This window comes from Ixodes scapularis, unplaced genomic scaffold (assembly GCF_016920785.2).
Source record: "Ixodes scapularis isolate PalLabHiFi unplaced genomic scaffold, ASM1692078v2 PGA_scaffold6__148_contigs__length_123643588, whole genome shotgun sequence".
NCBI classification, from domain to species: Eukaryota; Metazoa; Arthropoda; class Arachnida; order Ixodida; family Ixodidae; genus Ixodes; species Ixodes scapularis.
This window is the reverse complement of record NW_024609881.1, coordinates 56527777-56541378: the sequence shown is the minus strand read 5'-3', so window position 1 is coordinate 56541378 and position 13602 is coordinate 56527777. Positions and strand designations below refer to the sequence as shown.

At 48.6% G+C, this 13602-nt stretch overlaps 1 protein-coding gene across 1 annotated transcript in view; it reads right to left on the bottom strand.

Annotated features, from left to right (window-relative positions):
• The window catches only part of LOC8043265 (RAD50-interacting protein 1), a 34123-nt gene that overhangs the window by 20069 nt on the left and 452 nt on the right, over window positions 1–13602 (bottom strand). The window contains exons 2-7 of the mRNA XM_029994258.4: window positions 10826–11067; window positions 9029–9202; window positions 6132–6266; window positions 5156–5291; window positions 3927–4040; window positions 2753–2975 (exon numbers count right to left, since the gene is read on the bottom strand). Coding sequence (XP_029850118.3) covers window positions 2753–2975; window positions 3927–4040; window positions 5156–5291; window positions 6132–6266; window positions 9029–9202; window positions 10826–11067 — 1024 coding nt within the window. The remainder of the gene's footprint in view (window positions 1–2752; window positions 2976–3926; window positions 4041–5155; window positions 5292–6131; window positions 6267–9028; window positions 9203–10825; window positions 11068–13602) is intronic.

The following is a 13602-nucleotide window of genomic DNA, read 5'->3' as shown; positions in this document are numbered from 1 at the left end:
AGAGTTGTCTCGTCTACCTTGACGACGTCGTAGTATTTTCAGCTGACTTCGACGAGCACTTGAGACGACTCCGAGCTGTTCTTCAAGCCATTCAGACCGCCGGACTCACACTCAAGCCGTCAAAGTGCCGGTTCGCCTATGACGAACTGAAGTTCCTTGGCCACGTGGTTAGTAACGAAGGCGTCCGCCCAGACCCCGAGAAGACTCGCGCCGTCGCGGCATTTCCAGCGCCGACAGATAAGAAGGCCGTGCGAAGATTCCTTGGACTTTGTGCCTATTATCGACGCTTCGTTCGGGATTTCGCAAGGATTTCCGCACCACTTACGAATCTCACGAAGGACGCCAAGAAGTTCGAATGGGCCGAGGAGCAACAGCAGGCATTCGACGAACTGAAACGACGACTCCAGACTCCTCCTGTGCTTGGACATTTCGACCAGGATGCGGAAACAGAAATTCACACGGACGCAAGTAACGCGGGACTGGGCGCAGTACTAGTCCAAGTGCAAGAAGGCATCGAGCGAGTCATCGCCTACGCAAGTCGGACATTGTCCAAGGCGGAGAAAAATTACTCCACAACTGAGAAAGAATGCCTTGCGGTCGTCTGGGCAATAACGAAGTTTCGTCCGTACTTGTACGGCAGCCCGTTCCGTGTAGTCACGGACCACCACTCGCTCTGCTGGCTTGCGAAGCTGAAGGACCCGTCAGGACGCCTCGCTCGATGGAGTCTTCGACTACAAGAGTTCAACATGACAGTGGTCTATAAGTCAGGCCGCAAGCACAGCGACGCCGACTGCCTGTCCAGAGCCCCCGTCGAAACCCCTTCCGGCTGCAGCGACGACAATGACGACGAGTGCTTTCTAGGAGCAGTGAACACCGACGATATGGCACGACGTCAACGGGACGATCCTGAGCTGCGCGCATTAATCGAGCACCTGGAAGGGGGCAGGAGTACCGTGCCACGTGTCTTCTCACGAGTACTGCCGACCTTCGCCATCCGACAAAGTGTACTCTACAAAGAGAACTTCGGCAACAACAACACGCCTTGGTTGCTGGTAATCCCGAGTGACCTTCGAGAGGAGATCTTCCAAGCCTGCCACGACGACCCAACATCCGGACACCTTGGTTACAGCCGGACACTGGCCCGTATTCGTGAAAAGTATTACTGGCCGAAGCTCCCCAAGACCGTCCACCTATACACACGATCATGCCACGAGTGCCAGCGACGCAAGAAACCGCCGACGAGGCCGGCCGGACTTCTGCAGCCCATTTCTCCTCCAACTACACCCTTCCAGCAGATCGGAATGGATCTACTTGGTCCTTTTCCGCCTTCGACGTCGGGGAACCGCTGGATCATCGTCGCCACAGATTATCTCACGCGGTACGCCGAAACGAAAGCTCTTCCTTCAGGGACTGCTGTGGAAGTCGCCAAGTTTTTCATCGAGTCCATCGTCCTCCGGCACGGCGCTCCCGAGGTTCTGATTACAGATCGCGGATCTTCGTTCATGGCCCAGCTGACGCAAGAGATCCTTCGTCTCAGTGGCACCGGCCATCGTCGAACCACTGCATACCACCCGCAGACCAACGGACTGACCGAGCGACTCAACAAGACAATCGCCGATATGATCTCTATGTACGTCGACGTAGAGCACAAGACGTGGGACGAGGTGCTGCCCTACGTCACGTTCGCCTACAATACGGCGGTTCAAGAGACCACTGGATTCACCCCTTTCCAGCTGGTACATGGTCGGAAGGTAACGACCATGCTGGACGCCATGCTGCCCCATGAGCCATCTGACAACGAGAGCGACGACGCCCAGGGGGTTGCTCAACGCGCCGAAGAAGTTCGCCAGCTCGCCCGACTCCTTATTCAAGACCAGCAACGCGTCGACGCCGGCCGCTACAACCTTCGTCGCAGGGACGTCCACTTCCAGCCCGGAGATAGGGTGTGGGTATGGACGCCCATCCGTCGCCGCGGCCTCAGTGAGAAACTGCTGAAACGGTACTTTGGACCATACAAGGTACTTCGTCGCCTCGGCGAGCTGAACTACGAGGTGATGCCCGACGGAACACGAACATCGTCACGCCGCCCACCACGACCTGAGGTCGTCCACGTCGTGCGCCTGAAGCCGTACTACGCTCGATAGGACTGTGGACCTTTTGTGCTCCAAAAGACTCTTTAGTTTATCGTTCTTTTTTATTTTGATTTGTTTTACACTGCATCGGGGCGATGCACTTTTAAAGGGGGGAGTAATGCCGCGCGCAAGGCTGAGAAAGCAACGCCCGGTCACGGTCCTCCAGAAAGTTCCCGTTTATTCATGTACCGCACGTAACTTCTATCATTTATCCCTGCTTTTGTTTTCTAGAAAGTGCGTGTTCATTCTCGCCCCGATCACGCGACGCTCGAACCGCTTTCGCCGAATCTTCGAGATAGCGGCGCACTCTAGATAAGAGGCCGCCCGCGACCTTGTCGAGTCAGTCTCGCCCTAGCGCTCGATTCTGCTGACACGCCGACTTCGACGCCCGCGACGCTCTGCTTTCTTCTGTTTCCTTCTTTATTTTTGGCACAAGTTCGCCACATTAAACGTTCATTTATTTCTGTTTATTTCTTGTTTATTGGTCACGACTCACCACCCGTGACAATATATAAGTAAGCATCAGCTTCTACTCTATAAATACGTTACTTTCACTCTGTCCTATAATGATAAGGCTTCAACAGAGGCGCAAGGACAGCCCCTTTGGGACTTGCACGTACACTTCTTCTCGAGGGCGATCCAGCGTATGAAGCAGTGGTCGGCCGTGAGCACATTGAGGATGCAGGGGTAGAACGGGGGGTAGCCCTGCGCCCTCAGCTCCCGGTCGAAGAGGAGCACCTCCTCGATGGCGTGCGTGAGCAGGTGGTCGTCCGACAGCAGCGACGGCAGGTCCATCTGAAACTTGTGGATGCCGATCTGGACCAGCCCCCGCATCAGCTCCAACTGCGGACATTTGAGAGGCAACACGTCGTTGGCGTGTTTGAGCCATCGCTGGCTCTCTTTGTTTTTCCTCTCAGTATTGAAGAACTGCCACCGGAATTACTTTAGTGGTGGAAAGCACTGAGTTGGGCCACTAACCTAAGTAAAGTGCAAAAAAGTGCCATAGCCGCGTTCGCACCAACAGTGTTGCGCAGTGTACTTACTGCAAAGGTCTTTGTGAAGTAGCGGAGGAGATGCTGGATGCTGAGTAGAGGAACAGTCAAGCACTTTCACTATAACGTAACTATAACTATACACGGTGTTGGCTATTCTGCGCCATGCTGTAGAGGCTAGCGTAGGTTCCACAGTTCCACAGCCGGGGACGTGCTCTCGCCGCAGTGCGGAGCGCACTGCGGCGAGAGCACGTCTCCGGCTATTGAATTCGCACGCGCCCACGCAAGTAGCTATGACACGTTGAATGCACCGCGGGAGCTAGACTACCCTCAAGAACGTAGAGTGAAATAGCCGACGCCAAGCATAGATGGAATCTTCGACTAATGTGTTTCGTGCCCCGTGCCGCCCGTGCGCCGAAAGTGGTCCCAGAGGGGCAACGAGTTATGTCGCACGAAAAGGCGTGTCGTGCCTTCGAATGTTGCCATCCTGGCAATTGGTGGCAGAAGTTCCGGCAATAAAGACGACCGAACGGCAGCGTTTTTGTTGTTTCAACGATCTAGCTCGTGGCTGTTGAAGCTTCGGTAAACGGCCGAGCCGGAGAGCGACCTACGGCAGGACGGGCGTCTGCGGTATCCACTTCCACCGCTGTGCCGCCGCCAGGATTGTGGCAGGCAGCAGCATGACACAAATGTGACGTCAGATGAAAATCGTGGGACCACAAATGAGGACACGATATATCCACCAATGGGAGATGCACTCCAGGCACCATACCGTAACACCGAGGCCCAGGTGGACACCTACCCTAGCCTGAACACCCTCGACGCCTGCCTTGACGAGGACGGCTTGGACGAAACGGTCGCAGAACTCGCCGTGGTCGCTGACCCAGGTCAGGATCTGGCTCAGGTACCACTCTGGCTGCAACATCAAAGACAAAAAATCATAAAATCGAGAGAGAAAAAAAATATAGTAGAAAGTATCATCCTGCAGACTACAGAAAACCATTGATGAAGCTGCGAGCTTCAGGAATGCACTAAAATGTGATTTTTTTAATGGTTTAGGTGTTTGCTTCTTCTGCAATTGTATAGAAGCTCGTTTCTGCAATGGTCTAGATTTGAGAAACCTGTTTTTGCAATAGTCTCGATCAGCGGTTCTCAATTGGGGGTCCGCGAAGGAGTTCTAGAGATCCACGATGCCCCATCTCGTACGTCAAGCCCAGGAATAAAAGTTGTCTTTGTTCAGATTGAGGAGAAACATCCCAATTTTTGGGCAAGTTTTCTCGTGTGTGTGTTAATGAGCGAAGTATACTTCACATTTGCCATTAGGTATATTCGTTTATTAAATCATTATCATAATTAACTTATACCTTTCACTTCCCCTCACCATGAATGGGCTCTTCCATCATCTCCGCCAATCCACAGGGGGCCCGCAAAACTTCCATGGTTGAGAACCACTGGTCTAGATCGTGGGTTCTTTAATTAGAATGCAGGTGTTCCCCAAAGTAACCTGGTGGGTTTCCTCGGTCGCCCTGCCTCCAAACAAAAAGTTCTTCTAGCTAAATTGAGCAGATCTAGGTCATCTAGACTGATGCATAACTATAAGCCATACACTCCCTATACTCCGGTCGCTCTTTTAGCTGAGATTAGAAGCTCCGCCTTCAGAGCGAGCTTTCTGCCCTTGCTAACACAAGCGTGAACGCGCAGGCGTGCGGAACCAAAGCAATGCTGAAGCCAGCGAGCTCGCGCTGAAGGCGGAGCTTCTAGTCTCAGTCTAAGGGTGAACGGAGTATGGTGTGTGCATTACTGTTTTCAGAGTCAATAGGCTCCTACACAGTAAGCATTATTACCTCAATGCCGGGAGAGGTTTCTTGGCGGCCATTCAAGGTATATAAGGGTTCCTAGAGATCAAAGGGTTTAATAATCTCCGGTCTACATTTTAGAAAATTTTTCCGGAAGGCTCTAGAAACCTCTTTCCGGAGTGGTCTAGGAATGCGTTTGTGAGATGGTCTGTTGCGCACGAGACGTCTCCTTCACCTTGTCGAGCCGGTTGGTCTGCCGCTTCCCGGTGAAGTGGAAGAGGAAGCGCTTCTTGAGCGGCCGCAACATCAGCTCCAGCGGCAGCACGGACGTCGTCGCCCCCACTTCCTGCTTGGCACCTGCGAGGGCCTCGCTGCCCGCCTCTCGGTCAAGGGTGTTTCATTTAGGCCACTTTTGGGCATGGGGGCGAGAAACTTCAAAGCCTCGTGAAAAGACATCACGTCTGTTTGGCACGATGCCTTATGTGCTTCACGAGGCTTTGCGGGAGACAAGCTGTTGAAATATATACGGTAACTCGTATAGTATGTGTCTGCTGTGTACACCTTCGAGTCCCATCAAAGTGGAACGGAACTGCAAGTACAGAGACCACAACCTACATAATGTTTGCATTCACGAAATTTGGGTCGAAACTGCTTTGAAAGTATACTGCACTAATAAATGCTCCGACTGGAAACTCCTCAGCCCGTTTTAATGTTTATTGTATTAATGTCCTTAATCCATTCCCCACTAAAATAATCACACCCACCGGGCCTAGTATGGCCTAATTGGCCGTAATACATACTTTGACCAATGTTCACTGGTTTGAGGGGTCTCTTACGACATAATTGGCCATAATGCTTATTGGTTCATTCAGTAACATCGGTGGAATGAGAAGTAGTATCAGTTATGCCACTGAGTACCTGAGCCAGCTATGGTCCAGTCGGCCATAATGCCCTCAAGTCGGTGTTTTTGAGTTAACTATAACTCAATGGGCAATAATGTTCATCGGGCAAAAAAGCAAATAATCCATCAATGGCTCGGTCTGCCATAATGCATGTCAGGCCAATTTTCACCGAACCGACTGTGGCTACGATTCCAATTTGACTAAAGGGTCGGTCGGCCTACGACAGCCCACTACGCAAAATTGGCCACACTGTTCTAGGGTACTTTCCACTTGTCAATGCACCTGGCCCAAATGGCGAGGAAAGGATACGGCAGCTGTATCTTGTGGAGGTTGACAAAGGCTTTCTCAAATGGGAGCAGGAGCTCTGGGGTGTACGTCACGGGCGCGCTCACTCCCGTGTTGAGGATGGGCCAGCCCATGTTCTGCAGCACTTTCTCAAACTCCCTGCAGAACATACGAGGGACGCATGCTGCTCAGAAAAGTCAGACATGCTGACACGCCGCTTCAGACTTTACTAAGCAGTGCAGATAATTTCAGCACTTTTTCCCAAACAGGTTCTCACGCTTGCCATGCTCGTGCATTTCACCGACATCAAAAATGACACCAATAACCAGTCATCTGTATGCAGGGAAAGTGACGTGTGCTGTTCGTCAACGTGCCGGAATGAGGCTTAACAGAAGCGAAAAGGCGCTCAGAGTTTTTGGATAAACCTAACAAAATCATAAAAACACTCGTCTGCAAAGTTTTTGTCAATTCAGATTTATCTAATGAACCCAAAATTTCAATGTCGCACTGGCACAATTGGAAAACAACACAATAATCTACACATAAGCTTGGATGGAACACAGGGTCAGTGGTCCTGAGGCAAGTACTCTAGTTTCCTTTCAAATCTCGGACTATTGACGAAAGGGTGTTTAAGTCTTGTTCGGAACAAAGGGCTATTGTAATTTTGGGTCACGATAAAAGGTACTGTTCTAGTTTTAGAGGAAAAAGGTGGCAGAATTGTGTTTTTGTAACAGTGAAGCAGTGCTGCCTGAATATTCAAATAGTAGATTCGAATAACATGCTATTCGATATTCGCTTCGAGATGAACTTCGATATTCATCCTTTTCGAAGTGTTGATTGCAACGAGTTAGTCCCATTGAGTGCGCTTTTCACCGAGCGCTTGTGCAGTGCGGGGAAGCAACACCGGTGGAGGTTGCGGGCTCCGTGGGTATTGCTTTCCCGCAGTACATAGGTGCTCGGCGAGAAGTGCACTTAACGGGATAAGCCCCGCAATTATGCAAGAGTATGTCCTGACAACCCATGCTCATCGTTCATGCTTTTTCTTTTTTTGTGTGTGTCAAATTTGAAATTGAAGGAAGAATTTTTCCATATAGTAAGACTTTTGAATGCCCTCGATGAGAATAACTGTGACAATTTTGCCATTTCTATGCCATAGTTTATAAACATAGCTATATTAAACTTTACTGAGCTCAGAGCTGAAATTTCGTTTAGGCATGGTGCACGGTAGTAAGAGGCTTAGAGAAGCTATTCGATATTCGATTCAACAATATTCGGCCAAAACCACTATTCATTTCACACTCGCTTTGAACTTTAAATCTACTATTCGCATATGTCTACAGTGAAAGTTATGACCATAGAAGGGAAGGGAGATGCTAAAGGTTCTATCTTACCGCTCCACCTTGCACAGCCTCAGGGTGGAGCGGCGGAATAGGATGGGAAGAAAATAAGCTTCCCAAAAACCATGTCAAGGATTTCAGTGATTATAAAGTATCGATGCTTATTAATGCAACACTTCTTTGCAAGTGTTGTTGTGGGACAGTTAGTATTGACAATGGCAAGGGCAGAAATGCTCAATCCAGCTGAAGAAATACCATTCAATAGAGGCGAGTTCTTATGATTTTAAGGCAGGTTTATGCATGGATAATATTTGTTTTTACGCAGCAAAATAAAACTCAGAATTTTGGAGAACCAGGGATCTATCATTAATGAACTCGGATAAACTCAGAAAAACACCCTGCGAATTTTATGGGAAGTGAATTCCAAGAACGTGGAGCCCTACCTGGATGGATGCTAATTTAACGGCTGTTAGCATCCATCCACCTAGCATTTATCCATCCATCCACCTACCTGAACCAAAATCTGGATTCCACAAAACACGGCAGCAAAAGCGTGCAACGGGATGCTACAAACACAAAAACATCACTCATACAGCCAAATCTCGAACGGATGACCGTATTTTTCAAAAAAGGAGGCGCATTCGACATATATGTTTACGTCTCGTTTCTCCGAGAAGGAGAGGGAACGGTCTCGCATCTTCTCCGCCTCACCGCCTTGAGGGGGCGAAGCAAAGAGAAGAGGAAACGAGATATCTTGACGTCACGCGCCTCATCGGCCTCGTTCAATCTCGACCTCTTTTTCCAAAAATACGGCCGTCCATTTGAGATATCACCTTACTAGTAGTGTTGTAGGTATTGTAGCGTCCCGCCTACAGCTCCTGCATTGTTTTCTGAAATCCAAATTTCGGTTCACCATCCCTTTAACCCTTCGAAATTATCTGTCGGATGAGACACTCCGAGGTCATGTGTCGGATGACACACGACAAAGAAATAATCTCAATGCGATCAACTATCGCGCTCACCCGAGAATTCCGACTTGCGCCATCTATCATCAGGAGCGTAAGCATGATGCGTTCAATGTGTTAGTTCTACGTGAGATGGCACAAGTAATGCTACTTCTTTCTACTTTTTTTTTTCCTGAAAAAGCACAATTTTTTGCGCACAAATTCACACTTCGGGTATTAGGGCAGCTTTTTCTCCATTCGCTTTCTACCAAAAATATGTTAGCGATTCTAGTGACGCCGAAGGTGATTTTAGCAGAAAAGAGGACCCCAAAAGAGGCCTGGGAAAGGTTTGTGATCAATCCTCAGAGAACGATTGCAACAGTTCTGCAAACGAAAGTCACGAAAAGAGATTTACAGACGCCGCCATCTTTCAAAGCAGGACGCTGCACATGGATACAGATTCTAAAACTGCTCCTCTAAGATGCGGCACTCTTGGTGTTGCTTAATTTTTGTTTCATGGACGCTTCGACGATCAATTTTGTTTATGACCACTAATTGATTGTTTCGTTTCTAGCAAGAATAATTCCGACCCGAGGAACTAATGAGGCGAAATGCGCTCGACTCCGGAAGGCTCGCTCACTTCTCGAACTTCTCCCTGAGCACGAGGTGCCAATAGAGGATGGTCTCGCGCAGGAAGGCCACCAGGTGGCTGCAGGCGGACGCCTGGAGCCTACTCCAGACCCGAAGCAGGAAAGCCACGTGGGACACGGCCTGGTCGTCCTGGCCCTGGTTCACCGCCTCCTCGATGAACTCGCTGCGGAAGATGGCCATCGTTACAAATGCACGTCTCTGACCAGCGTACTTGGCGTCACGTCTTTCCCCTTCGTCAAAAGGGGTCCCAAAGCGACAACGAGCAACGCCGCAAAAGCTAAAGCATTGCACCGTCAGAAGCTACAGTCCTGCCGGCTGGGCGCAGAAGCTCCGGAAAAAAATATTGCGAGAATGCGAGTGTTGCCATCGTCACGGCGTCCCGTATCCCGGAGCTTCTGCAGACCGTCGAGCTGGAGAGCAACCCACAGCAAAACGGGCGTCTACCGCATCACCGCCGCCGCCGCACCGCCACCAGGGTTGCGGCCGGCGATGACGCGACGCTTGTACGACGTCGTTTGGCGGAAATTGAGAGACCACGTCTTGGGATGCAGCAAACACATCGTTCGAAGACGCGTTCCGGACTCTGTGGCACCGCCGATGTTAACAAATCGCGTCGGTTGTAAAACTGCCCATAGACGCAGCATAACGAAGTGTGTTAATATGCGAGACAAGCTCGCGCAGTGGCGAGGGGCCGAATGCACAAAAAGAATGGCGCCGAGCATAGTGTGCTCGGCATTTGGCCCCATGTTTGATACTTCTCTTAGTTTCGACTTGTATGTGGCGCCGGCATTTTCGGGCTACACTACTGAGGCTAGCTTAGTTTCTATGATGCTGCAGCGCCGCACTGCCGCATAAGGCTTAATCTTTCGTCTCGCTGCACTTATGCAAGCATCTCGGACAGCGCTGCAGGAAGGAATTCGTTCATTCGACGAACAATCAGTTTGTCGAATGACGTTTCGTCGGCAGACCTTGCTATGTCTCGTCGAATGCAACCCTGCTGTTTTTGCAAGAGACTTTTTGCGTCTCCCTGGTTTACGGAAAGAGGGCAAGGCTTGGGTAAGCACGCCTCGGTGAATCCCGTGCGCTAACTTTGTCGACAAAACGTTGCAGGAACATGTGTCCACGAAACGAGTTCCCACGAAATGTGCAGCGTCGACGAAACATCTGTCCACGAAACATGTGTCCACAGAAAGTTGTCCACGAAATGTGTTTCTGCAAAATCTGTTTTGATGAAACGATAGGGAACCCTGAAGAAACTATGCTATCCTCGACAACTAGCAGAAAAACATTGATGATGAGTATATAGCATATCATCTATGCCAGGGGTTCTGAAACTTTTCAATCTCAAGGAATACTTACCTGCACTGAATGGTAGTCAAGGGACCCCTGCCGGTCTCGACGCTGATGCAATAAATTAGTAAGAGAGCCTACAAACCTTGTAAACAATAACATACATATTAGGGAGTTTTTGATTCATAGTTACACACTATTGGGTGGCTCATATTTGCTAATAATCCTTTATTTCTTTAGCGCCCCAGAACAACCGTGAGGTTTTGATGTGGTAGTGTAGTGCTTAAACCGGAAACTCACTTTACTTAGGGGCAGGGATGGTTGAGAAACTTTGGGAGCTTGGGAGACTAATGGCGGTGCTCTGGGGAGGAACCCTACCAGAAACCCAGTTGTTTGAGCCCCTGCTCTGAGCATACTTTAGCTAGTGTCTCTAGTTCCGACTTCATTCACCCACTCATGCCCCTTCCAACGCAAGACAAAATAAGAAACTGCTCGCCTGGTCTCCTCGATCTTTGCGATCCACTGGAGGTACTGCTTGAGGCGGAGCAGCTTCTGGATGTCCGCCAAGGAGCTTTCGAACTCCTTCTTGACCAGGCTGGCGTTGTCCAGGTGGGCCGACACATCGTTGAGGATCTTGCCGTGCACTCCCTCCAGGAGCTGCATCTTCTCCAGGGAGTCACGAGCAAAGCCCAGCACACCCTTCAGCTGCGCCGGGTCACCGCCCTTGGAGATCTTCAGCTGCATCGCCATTAACCGTCGTTATTCGGCACCACTGTCATTGTCGTCATCATCGAGCAAAGCCCAGGACAACTTTCAGCTGCACTGGGTTGTCGCCCTTGGAGATCTTCAGGTACACTGCCATCATCATCATCATTATAATTATAATTGTCATTATTCATTACCACTATCATTACTGTCATTCATTATCATTCTTATTACCAACAAAAAAACATATACAGATATACACACTGATCTGGATCCGTAACCAAAGATTAGTGACACTTCAGCTGCACTGGGTGGCCACTCTTAAAGATCTTGAGCTGCATTATCATTTATCATCATCATTATCATCATCACTGTCATCATCAAAATATACAAATACAAATATACATACTGATCTGGGTCCATAACCAAAGACTAATAATACTTCAGCAGTGCTGGGTCACTGCCCTTGGATATCTTTAGCTGCATCACAATTTTTATCTGATTACTTTTCAGTCAAAAATAGTAATAATAATAATAATAATAATAATAATAATAATAATAATAATTTTAGTAGTAGTAGTTGTAGTAGTGATTACTTCTTATGCTTGTTTATCTATGCCCTGAATTGTTAAGTTCTCGTTATAACACTTTTTCACAGATTCGTCATTAGTCTTTCGTTTATGAATCCAGGTCCAGTGTATACATCTTTATTTGTTTTGTTTTTTTTGCTAATAATAAAAATGATTATTATTATTATTATTATTTTTTTTACTGAAAAGTAATCAGATAAAAATATATGCCTCGAGGCATGCACAAACAAACACAACAATAACATCAATGAAATTCTATTATTACAAGTTATAAAAACAGCTCCACAAAATAAAGTATCAGTTTTAATTAACAAATGATTCTGTCACCACATCAACTGCTGGATGAAGGAACACACAGGACGAGCACATCAGCATTTTGCAAGTACCAAGTAAGAAGTAAATATCAACCTCGGTTACACGGTTCATCACACAGGTGTGATTTGGTCTTTACACCTTGGGTTAGCTGTGGCATAATGAAACAAGTTTACTCTGGCTTAACACAGCAAAAGAAAAAGAGTTATTCAGTTCACAGTAATAATTAACAATTTCTAACATATTTCTCAATCCCGCTGATGTGCAAAAAAGTGACAACTTGATCCCAAGATGATGTGGTAGCCCTGTCTTTGTCCGTCCTCGTTTTGGTGTCACCCTGTTGCTACATTTCACTGGCTGGCCCGAACCTTATAGCATCCTCGATCACCCGCACCGGTGCGCACCGGGGCACTGAGGTGCGCCCCTTCATCTTCGATCAAGTGCACCGGTGCGCACCGGACGTCCTCGATCAACGAAGCGCACCCTCCCGGTGCGGCTTTTCGTTGCCCCAACGCGCACCAAGAAAATCGGCGGTGCACCGGGGGGCAATCCCATCAGGCATTGCGGCCAGGAGCGGGAATCGAGAAGATGGCGGGAGTAGCAGACGCGCAGACCGATCTTGCAAAAACGAACACGCCTCGCAGCTGCACTAGATGATTTCCTCGGGTCTTCTGACGGCGAGACGACGAGCTTCTCACCATCGCCGCGATTACTGGCGATTGCTGCGGTGGCAAGGAGCGCCCGAAAAGCACGAACTTCGTGGAAAGCGGCGCGAGGCGTTTCGATGACAGCGAGGTAGTGGTGTTTCGTTTTCTTGAACCAATAATGATGGCCAACATATACATGTGGAATTGTCACCCGATTCGTGACCCCATCGACAATCACGTCCATGATGTTTATTTTTGTGGGACCGCCAAATCCGTAAGTAAAAAAATAGAAGAAATTGACAGCAGACGGGCACCGTGCGCTGACCTACGCAGGAAAAAACGAACAAAACGCGAAGTGACGCAAGGTGGAGCTCGCCGCGGTGCACCGGCGCGGCGCAGTTTGTCCTCGACGTTGCACCGACATCGCGCTGCACGACCGAGGAGCGCTGTGCACTGTGCTGGTTTCAGGGCGATTCCGGTGCGAGTTGATCGAAGATGCTTACAGTAACATCTACAGCTGTTTAATACCTTACATCAATGGATGCAGGCTTCATCAAATGAAGTGTACACTCATTTATTTTGTTCCCCTCAGAGTAACATATGACGAAAAGGAGCCTTGGATAATGTCTTCTTCAATATTACTTGAGTGTGGATAAACATTTTTAAATTGTTTCGTAATTTTTTGCTTGTTTTCTTTTTTTAGCAGGAATGCACTTGATATATTCAGTTTGGCTTTTTTGTTTGATTGTTTCTGCGAGCCACAATTGTTATAGGTTTTTCATAGGGGCCAGTAGCATTCGAAAATGAAGATAGATAAATATATAAACGAACTAATTACCGGCAGTTAACCACATATGTCCCGGCTTACAAAAACACTCCGCGAAGATCAGAAAAGGTTGCTGCCAAATTGTTTCGTCTTAGATACGTTTGAGAATCGAGAAGCACGGGGAGGGTGTGTAAAAGTTGTCCTCACTAATCCGTGAGTGTTTCTTCGTTTAGCTACTCCTCGGCCTTTCGTA